Here is a 22,226-nt window from a genome sequence, read left to right as displayed (position 1 = left end):
TGTCAAGAGTGAATACGTTGTGAAGAAGAGGATAGGTGGGACTGATAAGCAGCTTAGTTCAGAGCGCATAGTCGCACATCTACTTGTGAGAAAGAAGATGTATTCGTCCGGATTGGGGAGAATACTGCGACTACTGCCGGGCTAGACCTCACCATATCAATCGAAGAGAACGGCTGACGGATAGAATGGTGCAGCGATGGCGACTTTTCGAGGGTATTAATTAATACAGAGTTCTGAACTAGTTTGGGAGTAATGCTTGACTGATAAGAATCACAGCACCATCATAAAAACCAGCGAAGATGCGTGATGGCTACCATCCCTGAGATTGATGCTTTGGTTTGTAAGTGGCTGAAATCTTTGTGGGAACCGGTTCTCCTGAACCCGAGCCGCTTTTTACAAAAATCTTAAATATACCCCAGTAGTAATATGACCAGGAGACGCAGTGGCTAAAAACAGTTAAACGTTGATCGGTGGTTAAAACAATTACGTCCTGTTCAGTGGCTTCTTGCTGCCTAGATTATTAAAGACAGCAATCAAGCCAGTTAGGCGTGAAAATGTCGGCGATGTCCCATTGACTATAGGTTTTCGCACTGTAATGTAATTGAATATTGTGCACCTTGAATTGTGTCAGAATGGATCATATGCTCATTTCCTTCAAAACACACTGACAGCATTAAATGGCGCAGCTCGCACAGTTTTTGATTACGCCCTGTCTTTTCCTGTATTCAGCGCTGACCGCTTAATAATATACATGTCTCTGCAAACTCAACCACTTTTCCATTCTACTGAAGCTTATACGCTTGGTAGTACACCAAGCTCGAATGCGCTATGGCGATGTGACGAGCGCCGCAATAGACGCTCTGCCCTCAGGGCTCAGTGGTAACGGCGCTCGGCTGCTGGCCCGAAAGACGCGAGTTCGATCCCGGCCGCGTCGGCTGAATTTCGATGGAGGCGAAATTCTAGAGGCCCGTGTACTGTGCGATGTTGTGCACGTTAAAGAAACCCAGGTGGTCGAAATCTCCGGAACCCTTCACTACGGCGTCCCTCATAGCCTGAGTCGCTTTGGGACGTTAAAATCAATCAATCAATCAATCAATCAATCAATCAATCAATCAATCAATCAATCAATCAATCAATCAATCAATCAATCAATCAATCAATCAATCAATCAATCAATCAATCAATCAATCAATCAATCAACCAACCAATCAATCAACCAATCAACCAATCAACCAATCAACCAATCAACCAATCAACCGATCAACCAATCAATCAATCATTTTGTGCGCTCGAGTCCTTTTATATGTTTGTCTGCCTCTAGCGAGCCAGATCTCAACGCAGCCTTCTTACTTGGTAAACAGGCTCTTCCATCGTTCTAGGGTAGCGGCGTAAAGTTAGAGTGGCGCTGGCAATACGGAAGACGCAGGTAGAGCAAATGGAAAGATTTCAATATCCACATAGCAGTAGTGAAAATGAGGCATTCGGTGCTTTTCTTCTGGCGAGATTAGGTTGTACGGGGTACCTGCCCGCCTGCGGCGACGCCTGTTGAATCCGAGCCGTGGCAGAATTGAACTAGCAAACCAATGGCCTCTAGCAGAATTCCATTGCAGCTTCCGCAGAATCATGCACATAAAAGCGTTCTTTTCCCTGTGATTGTGACGAATAATACATTTTCTACCAGCGAAGCCATTTTTAGCACCTTGTTGTTCCTGACAAAGTGATAAGTTGTGGAAAGAATGTGCCTGGAGTTTCTTGTCCTTGCTTGTGTGTGTTTGTGTGTGCACGCGCGTGGCATAAAAGTGCACTCAGCAGGGTTTGTAAGCAGCATGGTTTCCTAGAAATTAATTTCGCTCCTCAATAAATAGTATCGTCCAAAACCGCACAGCGAACAGTGGAATTGAGAAAGCAAAGAATAATATCGATAGCGTTGCAACGAGATAGGCGTTCTACTCAGTTCACGTAAACACAGCAGTCGAGCCTACCAATCAGGTAATCGAACGCGATTTCGGGTGAAATCGCGCTACAAAGCTACGTTTACCTTGTGGTCATGGGCTGAGGAAGAGAAACACTCTAAACACGAATACACCTATATGGGTGTAAAAAGGGAGTAATGTTCTAGTCCTCTAGCGCACCCTTTCGTGTGCGCTAGAGGACAACTTTACTCCCTTTTTACTCCTATCTGTTTAGAGTGAAGTATTCACTGCTAACCACAGATTATAGCAAGACAAAGAATCTTGCGGGCTCGTCAGGTTATGCTAAAAAGGACGAAGGGCTGCACGCTCACACAAATGTCGCGCGTGCAAGAGTTTTGAAGGTGTACATATTGTGACAGTAAACATGTACTACATCTATGTCTGGGAAAGCGCTATAGTGCCTCAGTCACATGCTCCGACGTGGCCGCTTTGCTCCATCGTCGAAATGGGTCAGCCAGGCTTAGACTAGATTTCTGATGTAGACTTCTCTTGACCTTCCGTTTAAGACATGGTACAAAACAAGTGGAGTGAGAAATACATATTAAGCGTTTTCACGAAGGGCGGATTTCGACCGAAATGTATTTTTGAATAATTCAAGTTTCTGAGAATTGTATGTATGTCATTCACATTAGGACAAATCTGTTGCAGGCGACTGCGCTCGCACCTATTTTACTTGTTTGGTCGTAACCTCCCTTAGTCCCATTTCGATATTCAAGAAAGTCGCTTAAAATGTTTCGTCTCTCTCGAAATTTGTGCGTGAAAAACCGCCTTCCCTTTAGTCGCAGCCGTACTCAGAGATAAAAAGGTGCGGTATAAGTTTTGGAGAGTTTTTTTTTTTAATGGTGAAAACGGGGCCCGGGGTGAGGGGGGGGGGGAGCTTCTGTTGGAGCATTCTTGTTTGATTTTTCCCCCCGATATTAAAAACTCTAAAACACCGAACACCGGTGCGGTGGCTTTCTTCTGCGCACACAATAATCTTCAAAACAAGCACCTACGCAGGAACTTTTCTCTGCGGCCGGGAGAATCAATACCGCCGCCCTCGTTAAACAAAGGCGTCGCACCCTTTCATTCCAACAGCGCTGTCTGCCTCCGAGGATGCGAGATATCGATTGCAGAACGTGGCAGAACAATGAGCGTCGGACGGAAAAGTTCGGTGTGTGCCTGAGACTGGTTGCTTTCTTCCATATTTTCTTTGATTCCAACTTTCTCCTCCTCGCTAAATTGCGAAAAAGGTCGGGAGAATAATGAGCAGAATACAATACTCGTTCTCTTGCTACATCCAATGAAGCAGCTAGCTAACTACGGCATCATTTAAATTTATGCAGGTGATTATATCTTCTTCCCCAGCGGCGTTCTTTTTATTCTGCATTTTACGTTAAACCCGAGGTTGCGTAAAGCAAACGCAAGCTCGCTGCCTTAATGAGACGTTGTCATTATTATTATCTGTTTTCAAAACATCATAACAGAGAAAGAAGAAAGGCCGAAGAAAAGCCTTACAAAGGCCTGTCCCGAACGAGTCCTTAAATTTCTCTAGACGTCTGTAGCTGACGCCTGTGTTTACCACTGTACACCTCACCATTCCTTAGAGGTACGGATCTTTCGGAGAAATTGGTGAGTTTTGGTTGCGCCGCATGGTCTTCAAACATAAGGCTGAGCTTGTGAGAGTAAACGTCGGGGAACTAACCGAATCGGCATTCGGTACTGCGACGGTTATTTGTACTTTCTTCCAGTCCCAAATATTATTTATTTATTTATTTATTTACTTACTTTTTTACTCACTTCCTACAACTGCAGTCCCTTCTCGAGCCGTTGCGGGATTGAGAATAGTGCAGAAAAAAGTAGAAAAAACAAGAGTTAGTTTTAAAAAGGCGACAAAAAAAAACACTGATTTGAAGCCGAAACAAAGCTTGGTCGCGAAATGCATGCAAGACAAAAGCAAACATATTTTTAATATTCATACCTGAAAATTTTACTAAAAAAAAAACGAAGAACAATAAGTGAAATAGGATTCCGCTGCAGTATGCATCAGTTTTCTCGATTGACGAAATGTATGTGTGCTTCTGAGTATGAGCAGTATCCTCTTGATTGCGATTGATGGCTTTCTTGAGCGAGCAAACAAGAGCTCGCTAGAAGAAGACTGATCATCTTGAGATTTTTGTCTACTGAACTGCTTTTTTTTCCTCACGACGCCCACGGAAGCGGTGAAAAATACCCATCAGCGTGACGTGCCAAGGATTAAGGATTGATAAATGGCCCTCTTCGATTTACCCAGCCCCTTAATGCCATTAAAAGGAATACTAAAGCTTTTTTCTACCCGAGGAACTTAAAACGAAGACACATATAACAGACAGCTTCAATCTCATTTGAAAAGCAGCTCTTTGAAAAGCCTCTTCAAAGGGCGGCTGGCGTAAAAGAGACTCAGGCCTTTGATAACATCGCATTTTTTAGCGCTCTCAGCGGGTTGTATTCACCGAAAATAACAGAAAACCAAGAGTGTCCTTTTGAGCTCGACTCTCAAGGTCGGGATTTAATTCCTCGGTGATTTTCCTCCAGGTCGCCATTTTCTCAAATGAGCGGGTTGCACGTGCTTCCGAGTAATCGACTGCATTAACGGGTTTTTATTAGCCAAAAGACAGTCAGAAGATGCAGTGGTTATTTAAAGTACGCCTTTTTCAAAGTAAATGAAATCTATTCATAAAGAGAGACAGCTTGCGGAAGTTTTGTAAGCGCGTTGCCATCATGGCACTTAGTTTTTGCAACGACCACTTAAGATAGTGAGTTGCTCTTGAAAGACAGCTCCACGAAAACTTTTTCTTTATGAATCCTGATTACGTAAGTGCTCTTAAAGCGATGTTCTTATTCTGAGTTATTTTTTCCAGTGTCATCTTCTTGGCCTTGTGGCTCCGATAAAAAAAAAATTAATGATATTTAAATTGATAATGTGAACGACAGAGTTCTTGGGATTGACGCGTGCTCAGTGCCCTGATTTTCTGTTTGTTTCCTTTTGAGCTCTCCAGCTTTGGTGTATTCTCAGGCTTGTGTACCCTGAGTTGACTCCATTCCTGCCACATAAAAGTATTGTTATTCAGAGCAGGCAGCAACGAATATTTAAGCTCGTGCATTGGTACCTTATAGTCGCATTATCTGATTATCTCAGCATTTTTTTCAGATAACTGAATAGTCTACGTAAAATAGTTATGTTGGTTCAGCGAAAGTGGCCGTTGTTCCGTGATATAGTAAAATTATAAACTGCTTGCAACAACAAAAGTAGGCTAGATTTAGTTTTCAAGATAATATGAGAGGCAGAAGAAAGAGAAAATTAATTATTAATGTGAAATGGGTAAACAGAAGCTCGGGGTAAAGTTTAACTTGCTAGCGGGAAAGAAAAAACTGTGCGACTCTAGGTGACTTTTCTCTCTGACACATGTTAAAAGGGTGCATCATTACGGAATCTTTTGGGCATTTTTATTTTGACTTTGTTTTTGGCGCTGCCTTCGGCCGAACAGTCCGAAAGTTTGTTTTATGCACTTTACAGGCTGTTACACTGATTGTTACTGCACAAAGGTACTTGGGTTGCTTCCTTTCGTTAGTTTTGGAACTTTGTTAAAGGGCCACTGACCAGGGTCCGGACATTTTTGAAAAACAAGCCCACTGCATAGATGAGGCATCGAAGATAACCTCTGCAAAATACTAGAGCCATGCGCGCCCCGAAAAGCTGCGAAAATTCAAATCAAAGACCGTTCGTTCTTTCCTTCCTTCAAAAACGGGCCCGGCCCACTACTCTGCACCCCGCTGACGTCAAGGGGGGCTACTTTCGCTAAAGGCACTCCATTGGTGCATCGTTCTGACTGACGGGAGAAGGTTGGGCGTAGCCTTGGCGTCGCGTCGTCTGCACAACGCTTTCCGCAGCGCCTTCTGTTCTGGCTCATGCCTACAAACCCGCTTGAAGGAACAAAAAAAAAAAACTGCGGAGGGAGCGTGCGGCGACAGCCTTGAACCCTAGCCATAAAAAGTAAAAAAACAGTAAAACTGAGGGAGTTGGCTCGCCCCCCCCCCCCCCCCCCCCCCCCCCCCCCCCCCCCCCCCCCCCCCCCGCCGTGATCCCGTCACGAGACGCTCTGCGTGCGCGCTCCCTTCTCAGTTTCTTTTCTTCTATGCGAGCCCCCCAAAACAAGGTTTTAATTAGTAGTGCAGCAGAGCCTTTCCCTCGCTCGCCCACTTTACCGCTCCGCACACATACCGCTTATCTTTCGTGCATCTTGCGTACGCCTTGACTCCAATGAATGACATATGCTTTGGAGCGGAGAAAAGACACAAACACACAGAACACAAACACGCATGGAGAAAAGCAAACGGGCGGTTGCCGGGTCCGCGCTTCGCCGTGTGTTTCGAACACAACCGACTTCCGCCCCTCCGCTCGTGAAACGGTGGGGAGGCCTAAAAGAAAATGAAAAGGTGGCTCGTTAACTGGGAATGACAAACAGATGTATGAAAGGATGCGCTCGCTAACAAGTCTAGGTGGTCGAGCCGATCGCGCCTCTCGATTGTTCAGTGTGCGGAGAAAATGCAAAAACCAAGAAAAGAATTCTATTGAAGGCGGGGCCATGACGTCTCCCTGTGACGCACTCCACAGACACCACGCCTCCGGCTTACACCGGAGAACGAAGGGGTGATTTTGCCTTGCCGAGCCTACTCGACGAGGAGCGGGAGAGAAAAATTTCGAGGAGGGAATGGAAGGAGAGGAGGCTCGCTCAAAGTGAGGTAGAGAGTGTCTGCTGGCCGCGGGTGGGCAGGGGGCCTTTAAGAATAAAACTGCCTCCTTCTCCTTCCCATTAATTTGTATTATAACCTTCGTGGGGATAAAAGTAAAACAGAAACATGGTCGCCATACCATTTTTGCCAACTGCTTTTTTGGCCTCACTAAAAGGGCGAAGGTTAGCCGCCTCGCGCGAACTTCCTAAGTTTCTGTCGAAAGCCTAAAAAAAATAACAGAATGGACTGATGTGGGGCGTTGAACAAACAAAGCGTGCCTTGAAAGTTTCTCAATCACGGGAAGTGCACAGGCGCGAGCGAGAAAGCAAAACATGGCCGCTCAAAGCTATTCTATTCGTCTAGGCATGCAAATTTCTCTTTTGCCTGCCGCTCTTGAGGATGGCTTGGGCGATCAGTGGTTCTTGGTTAGGGGGCCACCAGTAGGTTCTATACAAAACCGGCACCAATAGGCGAGGAGAAAACGATGTGAATGTTGCTAAAGGAATGAGCGAACTTATGCAGCGCACGCCACGTGATGGGCCCTGGAAGGAGGCTGGATGCAAATCGGAGCCCTACAGTGGCCCTTTGCTCCAAACACCCTTCTACCCTACAACTACTGCCTAAAAGAAAAAAAATAGAGGAAAAGGAATTTAAATATAAGCGGAAATGAAAACTGACCAAATCGCCGGCAGCTGGCCGCAACAGGGCTAATGTCAAGTCAAGATAAGTGCAGAGTTCTCCCGTTTCTTGTGGAAAGAGCGGCTTTGATAACAGGAGGTAAAGCAGTTACTCCTTTCTCAATGCGAATACAAGTAAACAGCGACCTAACAGTCTCGTAAAACAGTATTTTGGTGCGAACTTCAAATAAGCTTCATCAATGTATTGGACTCAGTATCTGATTTTTTTTTTTTTTGAGGGAGGTGTGAAAGCTGCGTTCTCTAAAACATTGTTACTCTTACCCGCCTTGCTGTGTGTATGAAGGTCAAGGGGCTCGATTCTGGCGTGATACAAGGGCCTTTTTTTTCGCGTACATCTTAAGAGCGAAATTTTGCTGTGAATGTACTCCCATTCAGATAAAATGAATACTATTCACCTCTATGAGCATATTGAGAAATAAAAGCGGAGCAGAAGGTAGGACGAGACTAACAGACGCACGAGCGCTACCAAGTTCCGATTATACGGCATGCGGAAAACAGTAAAAGTTGAAAGGCCATTACTTATACAAACAGAGAGAAAGGGCAAGCGCAAGGGCTCAAAGAGAAAAAAGTTATCTAAAGGCAACACGCAAACCAACTGCCTGTCTGGGCTTTTCCACTCTTAAAAACGAAAACACTGCAAACATCCTCATTCAGACTGAGCCTTTCGAAAAATTGATGCTCATTCGAGAGAACACCAGCGGCACTGCGTCGCCAGTCAAAGCAACCGAAGAAAGCTCGCGCACCAAACTATACTCTCAGCTGTCGTTAAGTGTACATTACTCTACGAAGCACACTCCTGCACTGTCGTACTTCGTTTTCCGAGAAGACAGGGGGAAGTTTTTTGAATTTAAGATCACCTCCTGGGTCTGAGAACTTTTGACCACGGGCGTTCCTGGAACGCTGACAAGTGAAAACAAGCTTTAACGAGCCCTTGTTTGCCTTTCTCCGCTCTGCACCCGAAACTGGAGACGACAGAGGGAGGAAGGAAGGCCAAGAGACGCTTTGCCGACTGCGAGGATTACTCATCCCTTCGAAGATGGGGAAGAAGGAGGGTGCGAAGGAAGTGGCGGCTGCAGCGGGGACTCTAGGAGGTCGGAAGGAGGAACGAGAGAGGGACTCTGAAGGATGGGGAGTGGGGTACCACGGGACCTGAACCCTGAACGCGCGGAGCGGATGGCCTCGGGGGGGGGGGGGGGGGGGGGGGCGTTGAAAAGCTGGCCAGGGAGCTCTGGCCGGGCACAGAGGGAAGAAGAAGGGAGAAGAGGAGGTGACGGCGAAGTGCTGCTTCTACCACCGCCGGCCACCGGCCGCCTTCTCGGAGAGCTTCCTTCGTGGCTGCGGGGCAAGGCGGAAGCAGATCGATTAGCGCCAGGCGCCTCGGGGGGATGGGTCAGCCGGGCAGAGGACGAGATGATGCGTTCCTGTGGAAGCCGGCAGCGAAGGACAAGAAAGAGCACCGAGCTCGGATGACATGAGCATAGCGAGACGAGGAGAAGAGGGTCGGCGAAAAGGGGGGAGGAGATTGTGGGAGAGTGCTCTCTTCGAGAGAAATAGCCTTAGTACCGGGTGTATTTCCGCGAAGCAGTGATAACGCCTGTACCTGTAGACACTCCCTGTTTTTGAAAAGGACAGTTGCTGGGCAAGCGTTCGCGAAAGGAAATGAATCGCTTTCATTTTCGCAGGAGTGTCTGAAAGACTGCAGTCTGTGCCCCAAAAACAATGTACTTGTCGACGTTCTGAAGCACTGAGTGAGCAATTTTTGCTGCCTATTTCGGCCAGAACAACTTGAACCTTATTTAGTCTCTAGTGAATACACTTTCTGAACTCTCTGGATCATTTATTCGCATTCACAAGCAACGGCCATAACCAGCACTTTGTGGGGGTAAAAAGGCATTCATCGATACATTTATTAGAAACAACATTTTGATCAAGAAATGCTTTCGTCATCAATGCAGAGTAGAAATTGAATGCCCGTATCTGCAGCCCCTATATTCTCACAAAAAAACGAACCTCAGGTGGTCGATATTTCCACAGCCCTTCACCCGATTAAACGCAAATAAAGCCCAAATAAACCAATAAACCAAACCAAATCAATCCTTCACTCCTTCACTTGTTAAACACCGCTAGTCTTGTATTCTTTATCTTTCTCCCTGCTTTTATTCGATGGTGTATCAGTGAAAATTAATAAGTACGAAGCATTTTTTTCTTTGAGTCAAATCAGGAATAATTTCATGCACTTTATGCTTAATGAGAGGATCTTTGTACTGTAAGGTTTACCAGTTTGACCTTAATCATTCGCAAAACAATGCGTGTCTCAAACTACAAGCCAGGAAGAGTGAATCAGTAGCACGGTGCTCATCATTCTCTCATTTTAACTCAGTTGTTTTTTCGTGTTACCAACTTTTACTCTCGCCACTGGAGCAGAGCACTTAGGGCTGAGGGACACTGCAAGAAAAAAAGTTTTTTTTTTTCTTGCGGAGATTCAGCGCTATCAATTCTTGACTTCAGCAATCGCTTCGACCTTCGCTATTCTCATTGCTCTGTTTCTCTATAAGCCCTGACTTTCATGCTTGCGCTTTCGTTGCCAGATCTTCCCTCTATCGACGACACGTTCACTATTTGCGCTCCATTTCCCTCTAGAAGAGTTTAAGCCGGACGAAAGCACATTATGATTTCCAGGAAGGCACGAAAATTATGACGTCCAGTTCGGCCATCTGAGCAGGCTCTAATACTTTACCGTAATTATATAGCTCCGCTATGAAGGGCACTACTATTTTTTTTATCTACCGCATTAATTCAGGTCGCCAGGTCTGGTTCGAAACAGATGCCGCCTCATTCTCTATAGGCTGCCGGCGGGAGGCCGCTTCTCATTACGAGGATAATTGATTCTGCGCGGGCAGTGATTAAGTTACTGGGAAAAGGGGAGGAGGGGGAACAAACTCCAGGAAGTTGACCAAGAAGCCAGAAGACTGTCTTATATTAGGTATAAATTTACAAACTGAGGCATACAGATTTGTTACGAAATTTATAAACCTCCACTCTCCTGCATGATAGTGCTATTTCGGGTAGACGAACGTATGGGAACATGGCTTACTGTTTTGCTTTCTTATCCCTGGGAGCCTTGATCGCCTTATGGTGGCAACTTCTTAATTTGTGCAATTTGTGTCTTCGCACTATCGCGAGTAATCAGAGATGACAGGGCTGCCTTCAGTATCTGCAGACATGTTTTTTCATAAAATGCCTGCGAGGAAATCTCTTCTTTGTCTAGCTGTTTGGTTTGCAGTGGGGAACGATGAGGATTATGGGGCTTCGTATCGATCGGAAGCTGCCGTTCAAAGCGAAGGGCATTTGATTTTGTTGGAAGTTGGTACATAATGCATGAAGTTCTCTAGATTTTGAAACTTTTCTTGTATCTTTTTGTATCTGTCATTTCAGGCATGTTAAGACTGCCATCGCACTGGATGCATCGCGCACACACACACACACACGCACGCACACGCACGCACACAACCAGAAACGCGCCGTTTGCGTCCTAGTCTTCAAGTAGCGGTACGTGGCGCAGGTGGCTTCATTACGCCCGCTGAACCGCTCGGGAACCACGCTTGGAGATTGCGACGACCCCGATATCCCAGCCAGCCTCATCCCGGTCTCGAGTTTATACGCACAGGGGCCCGCTCGGTGCGCTTCAGTGTATGCGCATGCTTCTGCTGACGCGCTAATCCGTGCATAAATTGCATTGTCTTCACATGTCTTCTGCTCCGCCTTGCTGTCTCTCCTTCTTCCTTTCGTGCAATGAAACCTGGTACGCGCTTGCCGCGACGAATGTGCGCTCGTAAATGGCTACTTGTGCTCCGCGCACAGATACAGAATTATGTGCAGTGGGCTAGACGTTACAGAAATTCTTCAGGCTTTGTGTAAAGAGCGTAGATAAATTTGCAGAACATGGAATACAACCAAACTGCATAGTCTCGTTGCTTGGAGGCTAACCATGGTATTGACGGTGGACTGCGCATGAACAGCCAGGAAAAGCAGAACGGACAGCGAAATTTGTGATGGAATGATTGGACTGCCAAAAAATTAAGTTTTGCCGTGTGAGCTGCGTTTGTAAAGATTCTGTTGCTGCGCTTGAGTTTCTAATGCGCAGTGCGCCAAATTGCCTTCTGGCGCTAGAGTTACAGGTAAAATGACTGCTTAGACTATTTTCTATTCAGTGTATTGTTATGAATCATCACTACTAAGCAACAGGAAAGCATTTGATTACAATAAAATAGCCAATAATATCAAGGTTTTTTTGAGAATCACGCGCAATTGTGTCGATGCAAGTAGGTTTTGCTGTGAGTGGATGACTTCTGTAACACTTTTAAAATTGCACGCAAAAAAAGAATGATATTTATCCCATCTCTTACGACGCACATCAGGTGTAGGCCGTGATTTGAGACCTATACTGTGATTTCCTTTCCTCAAAAACCAATTTTAACTTTTATTTTTTCTCGTGAGACGGCCGATGAGCATGTCTTGATAACCGTGAGCAAGTGAGACACAGGTTTTTCTCGTTCTCTACCACAGGGCTATCGAGTTTTATTACTTGGAAGCTCCTGCTTACCGCTCCGCAATCCCCCGAATTTGCCTGCACAGGCGAAGCGCAGTGGGCAAGTTGTTTCGCTTTCCCAGACTTGCAGGGCGTTAAACGAGTGGCGTGCTAAAGTTCAGTTCTGATGCGCCAACTGTCAAAGGAAGGGTTGGGACGGAGGTTCATGTAGTCTGAAGAAGTCATTACCTTTTTAGGTATGTTAGCAACCACATATTGTCTACAATTAATTCTTCTGGTGCACTCCGTACCAAATAAGTGGCCGCTATATCGAGACTATACTTCACCCAGAGAATCAAAGACGTGCTGACTGCGCTTTTCGCAGCGCGTCTTTAAGTGCCCTTAAGAAGCGATAGTTCGCGGGCTGGTTATCCTACGAGGAAGATCAGCAAGCCACCGGGTCTCGGCGATATAGGGGTCGTCACATCCAGAATATGGCAACACTGCGTCGAGGTTGCAGCTGTGTGCACTAGTACAAAGAAGAAAAAAAGAGTTGTACTCCGCCGTCTAATAGGTAGCAATGTTGACAGCGCAGGTGATAAGCAGTACGATATCCCAGTTCTTTTGACCTGCGCTCACATGAGTAGAGCAAACGTAGATTATAGTTGTGTTGATGCCTGCAGTGAAGGAACGTATCTGTGGGTGATCAGCCTTGGAAAGGTGCAGTGTACGAACGTTGGGAGTCGTACATCGCATCAGCAGTGAAAAGAGGACATCGGTGAGAGGGCAGAGTGGATGAGGGAACAAACGCGGGTTAATGACATCCTAGTTGAAATCAAGAGGAAGAAGTGGGCTTGGGCAGGGCATGTAATGCGAAGGCAAGATAACCGCTGGTCCTTAAGGGTAACGGAGTGGATTCCAAGAGGAAGCAAACGTAGCAGGGGACGGCAGAAAGTTAGGTGGGCGGATGAGATTAAGAAGTTTGCGGGGATACAGTGGCGGCAACTAGCAAAGGACAGGGTTAATTGGAGAGACATGGGAGAGGCCTTTGCCCTGCAGTGGGTGTAGTCAGGCTGATGATGATGATGACTGATTGCTACTGGCAGACGTCCATGGCGTAAGATTACAATGCAAAAGAAAAAAACGGACGCATAATACACAGAAGCCGACTTGCGAGCGACATTTCACAGTAACAGGTATGGCTTTAGGCACAGACGAAGATCCAGCGATTGCCTTTGGAAGAATTATAGAACAGAGCCAGCAAATCTACCCAACTTGCTCAAACGGAGAGTTTGGAGGAGCTGAAGAGTAAAGTAGGTCCATTGGAGCAGATGCAAAGATTTTTGTGGTGCTAACATTTCGCTAAACGGACCACGCAAAAGGAGTTGAGGAAGAAATACTGGCGAGTAAAGTCGTTCCTAAGCACTGTGGAGTGTGCTAGCTAAACAAAGATCCAAGTTTTCTGTCTTCGCGTCGATGTAAACACCAATGTGCGACGAGTTCAAAAAACAAGGAATCATTTTCAGGTGGAATATATAAATGTGAGTGAATATTTAGTATTATTCAGGAAATTAATCTGAATAATTTGGAAAATACTCTAAGTAGTTAAGAAGAACTTCTTGTTGGGCGAGTTGGTGCCTACTGTTGTAGGTACGAATTGTGCACAAAAGACACACACAGGAAAACACACGAGAGAGACTGAAAGAGCGCAAACTATCAATCTGAATCTAATAAACACCAGTTGATAGTTTGCGCTCTTTCAGTCTCTCTCGTGTGTTTTCCTGTGTGTGTCTTTTGTGCGCAATTCGTACCTACAACTCTAAGTAGTGTTTGCAATGTAGCACAGTCGCGCTTAGGCAGCTTATTTTGATGCATTAGCAAAATACATTTACAAAGGGAGCATTCTACGGCTGACAGTGTCTAGAATAATTTCACCTACTTATAATATTCGGCCAGTCAGTGAAGGATGAAAAAAGAATGAATCACTTAGAAGAAAAGGAGCGATCCCAGCAACTTAAAAGAAACCAATGCTTTACAGAGTTTCCCCAAGTAGGCTCGAACGGAAATCATCAGAAAGAGTCCCCTCGGGACCGGCTACACAAAACGCGGACGAACCTTTCAGGCGAGCTGAGTGAGTGTGCGTCACGGCGGTCGCAAAATAGAGCAGCGCGTTTGTTTCCCCTTGTGGCTTTTGCGTGGGCGATGTCATTGTCTGTGCTCGCGCTTCTTTCCTCCGAGGGCTCCTAATTTCAAAGAAAGGCCGCAGCATGCGGCTGGAACCAAAGAGGACTGCAGTAAGGGGTCCATTTTTATGAATTTATGTGCCACCTACGCAGAGGAAAATTGACTGGGTGCACACATCTCAGCAGAACCACTAGGAGGAGTTTGTGTAGAACCTTTCTTTGCGTTGGTGACATTAAGCAGGAGCAAACTTTGCGAAGGGCATAATACATATCCTCCTGAAACAGAGCGGCACAATAGCATTTCAACCCACTTTCCGGCATTCCTGAATTCTGAATCAGTGAGTGCGAAAAAAAAAGAGCACTGTAAAAATTTGGAATCGGTAAAAAGGTGTAAAAATAAGTACAGCACAAAGCTCCTGAAACTATAAAGCGCTTCTGTCATCATTTTGCCACTCCTGTTTCTGAGAAAGCGGTGCAACAGTTGTACTTCGCGTAATATGACAAGGTGATATTTCGGCGCATTTAAAAGTTAATAAAAAAATTGCCAATCCTCTTAATGCCTCTCGTAGAAGAGTTTACGAAGAATGATAGGTGTCTCTGAAGGGCTTCCTAAGAAAATGATGCTGCCATTTGCTGTCACCCTCTGTTAGGCCTTCGTTCAGTGCCCGTAGCAAAGATTGGCAGAGAAGACATGATTCAAAGAAGCAGAAAAGAATGAGACAGAGAGATAGCGGTATTGTAGAGCGCCAGGTGCAATACATCCACAATGTGTTAAAATACGGGTACTTGGTATGTACCCGGATCGATAACAAGCCTTATCGGATAACAAGCTACGCTTCTTCAATACGGGTACTGTTGCAATCCGCAATGTCTGACTCGGCTATAATGACCAAATTGTCCTCGGACAAGCACAACAGAGGTTATGACGTGCATGTTCCCTTTAGGTTCGCTGCAGATAATTTTCAGTAGGCTCAATAGAAGCGAACCACTGTTTAAAATCGCATTATGAACGCTCCAAATAATGATGAATCTAGTGCGCCGACCACTAGTGATACCAGGAAGCAATACAAGCATTTCACACAAAGTCCATCTTGCAGTTTGTTGTTTCTTACAGATTTCTACAGCTGCCATTTTATTACTTTCTGCCATATTTACTGCGGTCTTCCTGTTGGACTGCGCACAAGAGTTAGTGCTTACTGCTAAGTCCCTCACGCGCATATGGCGGCCAATATGAGAGATGTGCGAGCTCGGAGGTCAGAAGTTCAGCCTGCCGTGTTTTCTCAATACCACAGCAAGCGAGCTGTGTATATTGGGCTCGAAGGCCGATCCAGGCGTGCAAACGGAACGTCCGTTTGCTCTGGACGCAAACAGCTACGCTCGCTGAGGGACTCCAAAGGCTGGGAAGGAGCGTCAGGGGACAGCGAATTGAGGCTTATACTACGTCTGTCAACACTGGAAAACCACACGGCCGCAAACTCATGGTTGCGGAAATATATGAGTGCGCGGTCAATGCGGCCGCTGGTGCGAAATGTCGGCCACGTTCTGCGGGCTTTGATCTGTTATATGAACCTGCTCTAATATTGCCGCTGTGGGACCAGGCTCTGTCAAAATATTTGGCTTCAGCGTGGATTTGAATCGATCCTGCTGGAATTCACGAACGCACTTTGCGGGTACGCTCATAATATTTGGTCTCCACAGGCCACTCAACGAAAGATATATCTTTTGGAAGCTATGTTGACATACTTGCTGCCTGTGTTAACCTCCTTGCAAATGTAAACACTTGGAAACTCTTGCCTTTGTTGCCAGTCAATTAGAAGCGATCGCATTTAATCAATATACTACTAATATTGCTTCCGGTAAATACTTAATCTCAATCTGATTTATATCAATCTAGTTGTAAGATGTTTGGGCCTGTAGGGTTTAAAGCCTATCCGCGCGTACAACCCTTAAAACTATATACTATAGAAAACTATATAAACTAAAACTATATAGAAACAAACTAAGTGGATGATATAGCACACTTCAACAAAGGAACCGAACCCGCATTCGAACCTCTGTTTTACGCCTTTTGTGCAGATCCTCCCGCCATGGAGACAGACGCAGAGGACCACAACTATCGTCACCGCAGCGGACCTGACGCGGGTAACGTTGGTGTCATCAGTGCTGCCGACCGCGGCAGTGGCGACATCTTCCAAATAACTGGAACTACCACCACACTGCACGGAGCCAACACAAAGCGACATTCGCATGACCACGGCCGCCAACACCATCACCATACCCAGTCGTACCACCACCACCATCACCACATCCACCGCGGGCGTCAGCCGAGCGAGGCCACCTGCAGGAACAACAACATCGTTGTCACACCCACGGACTTTTTTCAGCTCGAACAAGTCGATGAAAAGTCTAGGAGAGGGCTGAGCCTGAGTAACCTCTTCTCTACTGGCAACCACCACGCCTACACTGCTCTCACCCGAGCATTTGACTCCGGGAATTCCGTCAAGTCTCCGTTAGATTCCTGCGGAGACTCCTGCATACTGGACACAAGCGGAAGCACCACAGCCTTGCTGGAAACGGTGGCGATGAACAGTCGCACGGGTGCCAACAAGGCAAGGAGACTCGGAGACGAAGAAGACTGCTGCGACACTGCTTTTCCGGTTGGCTGGAACTGGCCCGCCATCCGGATTGGCTGCCTCCTGCTGTGCGTGTCCTGTCTGGTGGCCGTGCTTTGCGTCGTCGTGGGTGTCCTCTTGCTGAGACCGTCCTCCTGTGACCCCCAGCGCTCCTGGTGGCAAGGTGCGGTCATGTACGAAGTGTTTGTCGCTTCCTTCGTCGACTCGGATGGAGACGGGTTTGGCGACTTCCACGGGCTCTCTACTCGGCTGGACTACATTCGACACCGGATAGGAGCCTCGGCTGTGCGTCTCACGTCGGTGTTCAGCGCTCTGGATTATCCGTTGGAGTACGAGCACATCATCGACTTCGATAACGTCGATCCACACCTGGGCCACATGGAAGACTTCGCAGCGTTCGTGGAACGGGCGCACGAAGTTGGTCTGAGAGTGATCCTGGATATCAACCTGGCGGTGACGAGCGATCAGCACTCCTGGGCCGCTCACTGGCTTCTAGACCCTTACGGAGAGTACGCCAACTACTACGTGCCCATGAACGACTCTTTAGTGGCGGTAAGTGTGTTTTGGTGGAGTGCAGGTGAGGCCGTAGACAAATCGTAAATACATCGCTTTGGTCGGCTTTGGCTGATAGGCCTTTCTTTACCTTTTGAGCATTGCAATCCACTCTTCGATTTAGTAATAATAAAAAGTTGTGCATGAGCTGTTGTTTTAGCCTTTGTTGCAACGCGCGAAAGACAGAATACTATATATTAAAAGTCTCTCGAGATTTTCCCGTCTCAATCGTTTAACTAGTAATTAGTCTTTCTGTAAAGCTTTTCGCTAGTTGCAGAATTTATCGGTTTTTGTCAACAATCAATTTAATGGCCTTAACGTGGATGACAGAGCCTGGTAGACAGTTCACAGGGGCAAGTGCGTACTTGATAAAGGAAAAATCCGGATGATTTTAACGCATCTTAATTGGTGGTATAATGAGCCCTAAATTCACTCTCGGTGTGTTTCTAATCCTTCATTTCCTCAGTGGTCTGATTAACAACTTGTCTTCTGAATACATCAACTCTCTATAATTGTAGAATGCACAATGGTATCTTTCAGCGCTTTTATACGATGTGATAGAAGCCCCTGTTCATGAGTGCATCAGGAAAGAGACGGTGCTCTCAAATTACAATTTCATAAACACCGAAAGCACAACACACACCTTAACTGCAAACTTTAATATTTCTGGCGCTGTGCTTTTTAGCAGGTACGAGCCAGTCTCCCCGAATGATAGCGTCGCGGAGCCACGCAAAGCAAGAATGAGCTAGAAAAGTGTTAAAGTGGTTCGAAATTCGATAAAAAATTGTTCTCCTTTAAAGCAGCAAGATAAAACCCACCACATTCAGCATGTAGTTCCGTATGTTCTTCAGCCTGAATACAGTTTTGTGCGTGCTCTATCAAACAAAAATTACCTCACAAGTGATATCGTTAGAGAAAGACACCTTTTTGTTAATTTCATCTCTAGCGACTAATGGCGAAAAGGACTTCTTTCTCTAAATTCCGCGTGCTATAGGAACGCGCTTCGGGAATACATCGAGCCCGTAGTATTAAAAAACAAATCCAAACAAAATAAAAGTCGACTAAATTCGCATAAATCGTGCTGCATCGCTGGGTGGGCTCAGTTGCTAAGGGCAAGCTGGAATGTGGCCGTGGTAGGCGTTTCTCACGTCATAATGAGCGCGGCTGTAGACTTGATTACCAAGTGGGCCTCTATGCGTAGTGACTCGAAACTGAAAGCGTTCCATTAACGACACCGACCTGTCGGATAGAAACACGTCTCTGTCACGCTATGGACACAAATTCCCCGAGAGCGGCAACGCCTGGTCCCATTGGCTGTTTTCAATTAGCTCCCGATTCTTGCCCACGCCTTCTCACCCATCGGGCTCGGGACAGAAATTTCCCGTGGGATGCGGTGCGAATGACGCGTCTCCTGGGGTATTTGGAAACGCGAGTTTACACGTGTCTAATGACGCGTGAAAGGCCCCGTTAGCGCCCAGCGAGTAGCGGCTCCTGTTCGGAGGATTCGGATTGCATTAACAGCTTATTTCGTGCGCTTTTTCACTGCTACCTGACACTTCACAGCTCCGTTCAATTTGTTCCGACTCACCGCTGCTCGAGCTTGCCTGCTTGCAACGAAGTGCGTTGTTGGCTGTTTCACCTCTGCTCTCTTTTCATAGGCGCGACAGCATACATCTTGTTAGTAGCAAACTCCCGTCAAACAAGCCAATATTAGCAGACAGTGGTCGTTAGCATTTGCAAAGGTGATTGGAAGAATTTACGATGTGTCACTTCTGAGTATTGGCGATGCGCTACCGATAAAAAGTTTTACCTCTTCACCCACACATTTATCCTTGGTTGTGCGTCAAAAGGTGATGGTTGCTAGCCCAAAAGACACCAAGGACAGGCTAAATATGCATGAATGCTGTATAATGTCAGGCGTTTGCTTACAACCTTAAACTACAGCCATCATGCCTATAACTAAAGCTTTGTTTTATTGCGAAAACACTGTCGAAGGGTAGACGCCGAGGAAGATCTTGCGATGTTTTCTGGTTAGGGCCAAGTATCATGGGATATTTGTGGTTTTTGCCAAGTGAAATAAATAACTGAAAAGAAACGAAACAATTATTACCATGACTGGGATTCTAATATGTGATGGCGCGAACAGGTCAGCCTCGCTGGTCAGTACACGGAAGCATTAGGCTATCGGCTTAAAAAACAAACAAACAAAGCCATTGGCGCAGGCGATCACGCCTCGTGTTTAAACTGCAGTACATACTCGCGCTGTGCATTGCACATCGTCGTCTTCATCAATTTTCATCTGCGGCGAAAAATATATACAGAAAATTGTCGTCGTTATATTTCATGTAATTTTGTTTTCGCGCGGTCACAGAATTGAGACAAAAATTCTGTCAATATTTTTATTGACTAAGGCGTAAAATTGTGACGGTTACATATATGAAAACAATGAAGTCCAGGAAAGAATAATGGTGCGGTGCCTACGTCCAAGTACCATAGAGCGCTGCACTGACAGGGAAGAGACACGATGTAGCCAGGAATTAGATTTATTATCTTTCCTGCAACTGACTGACCTGTTAACCACCTTACCTAAGCCAATCTGCCCTCTCTTTTATACTGTATTACGACATTTTTCCTGAAATCCGTGGCGGCAGAGCACTTTGGGGTGTAGAGCCAATATCACGTGCTTGGTACCTGCTGTGGTGCTTCCCTCACGACGGGAACGATTTGCTGGAGGGTTCATTGAACGGGGCTTTGCTACGCCCTATAAAAAAGCGAATATCAAAACAACTCCTAGCCATTCATATGGCGCACCAGAAACCAATAATATTAGCTCTGGCTGTCTTCAGACGAGACGGAATGCTAAAGGCTGATTTACTCTCACTTCGCCAAAAATTATGAAAAAAAGCGCCTTTGTCGAAATAATTCGAAGTACTACTCAGCAGCGTGCTACAAAGCCATATTATTGCTCCGATGCGTAAATAATTGTTTAACTAATGCCGAACCACACCAATCAGAATGCGTTTTTAAGGATAAATCAGAAATATTTTTAATTTTCATTTGTAATGAAAATTATGCCCATCTTCAACAATTCTTCTGAGTTCCAGAGTTGTGAGAGTATGAGGGGGTGGTAATAAATTGATTCTGAGGGAAAATAAATATTCCTCTATATTTTATAGAGTGTAATGCGAAGTCTGGAAAGCACTTTGCGTTCCTCGGCGCGATGGCCCTTGCGGCTTCGGAGTTAAGACACCGATCCGAAGGTCACGGGGTCATATGCTGGTGGCGGCAGCCATCGAATTTGAATGACGCGTCACTATTAAAAAAAGACAGCCCATTGCCTTTGCAATATCAATGTACGCTAAGGAATCTAGAATTTTTTAAGTTAATCTTTAAGTTTTAAGTTAATCCATGTAGCGCCAGGTTTCCCGACTTTCGCACTAAAATTGAGATGCAACCGTTTGTCGTACTGCGCTCCGGATGATGTCGTACGATTTCTCGTTGTCATATAGCCTACAGGTGCTAGTGAAGTTGGAGGCTAGCTTGCAACACGGATTCGAACCGACGACGTAAGCAGCTTCAATAATATGCCTTCCCAGGCTTTCGTATCAAAATTGTGATGAAACCACCCGTCGTAAACCGTTCCGAGCGTTGTCATACACGTATGTGTGTGTGCTTGGTGTGTGTGTGGACGGGTGTCAATGTACCAAAGGACAGCGACATTTTCATATTCCCACACGTAAGTGATGTTAATGTCTGCGTGGGATATTTTGTGCGTAAAGCGTTTTTCACACTTACTCACTACATTGTTCATTGCAGCCAAGTGCATACTGAAGGCAGCTGAAAATAAAAGAAGGTTAGAGATACGCGCTGGGCTTTGTGCTTATGATACGACGACTGCCTCGAACGCGAATAACGCGCACGCTTGGGGTAAAATATCAGGTGGACAGTTAAGCACCGCCTTAAGGGCATGACGCCACAGCACTAACTGCATGGCACGAGAGCGCTGTTCTTTCTTTCTTGGTTAGTGTCTGTTTTATTAACACACATTAATTAACATCCATCAGAAGGCATACTAGACCACGTGATACATAACAAGACACGCAAATTCTCACCTTGAGCAAGTGGAACCAGTGTGCCTCAGTGGCTTAGGGGTAATGTGTCTAACTCACAACTCAAGGTTCATGGGTTCGATTCCTAACCAATTATCCCACTTTTCTTTAAGGTAAATTTACTTTACTGTGCATCCTTATAGGTACCAGTGACAATTCAGTCGTGCGACGACCTCGCAGGCATAATTTATCTGGAGTTTTAGTTATTTACAATCAACCGCTAACGTTTGACGTCACAATCCTCTCGAGTGCTCCAGAATTAATGCGACAGCACGCGTGTCTTTTCCGCCAAACTACCTCCTCTCCAACTCTGTCGCATTAAAGACATGAGGGTTTTTTTGAGCAGGAGGGAAAGAATTCATTGCAGAGCGCCTGCGTTGGCGTTAAGATTGTTGGGCGAAGCTTACGAAGTGTTTTCCTGTTTGCTACTGACTACATATTGGCTCTGAAGAGTCCAAAAGAGTCTGGCGGGACTAAATTAGACTGGCGGCTGAAGAGGAAGGTCGATTGGGGCTTGTCACCGAAGGCGTTGACCAGCTGCCTCTGCACAACATTGAATTTAAATAGCGATTGACGTCACAAGGTGAGGTTATGACGTCGGCATCCCTTCTGCCACCCTTTTTTTTATTAGAAAAAGGAAAGGAGTTTTTTCGAAACTATTTTCACGGAGCCTTAAGGTTTCTAAAAATGATATCTGAATTGCAGATGGATTCCGGTAATTTGCGGATGCACTGTACTGATCACTTTGCCCTTTTGTGCGGCTATTTCAGTGTTTATTTGTTTCGAGCATCACGACTA

At 45.8% G+C, this 22,226-nt stretch overlaps 1 protein-coding gene across 1 annotated transcript in view; it reads left to right on the top strand.

Moving 5' to 3' along the window:
- The window catches only part of LOC149331289 (uncharacterized), a 135,622-nt gene that overhangs the window by 95,316 nt on the left and 18,080 nt on the right, over window positions 1–22,226 (top strand). Inside the window, exon 2 of the mRNA XM_089556432.1 lies at window positions 16,211–17,319. Within this exon, the coding sequence (XP_089412558.1) occupies window positions 16,222–17,319 (1,098 nt within the window). The 5' untranslated portion in view covers window positions 16,211–16,221. The remainder of the gene's footprint in view (window positions 1–16,210; window positions 17,320–22,226) is intronic.

Source organism: Amblyomma mixtum, chromosome 8, assembly GCF_055824585.1.
Source record: "Amblyomma mixtum isolate Tamu chromosome 8, ASM5582458v1, whole genome shotgun sequence".
Lineage (NCBI taxonomy): Eukaryota > Metazoa > Arthropoda > Arachnida > Ixodida > Ixodidae > Amblyomma > Amblyomma mixtum.
This window is presented reverse-complemented; position numbering and strand designations above follow the sequence as displayed.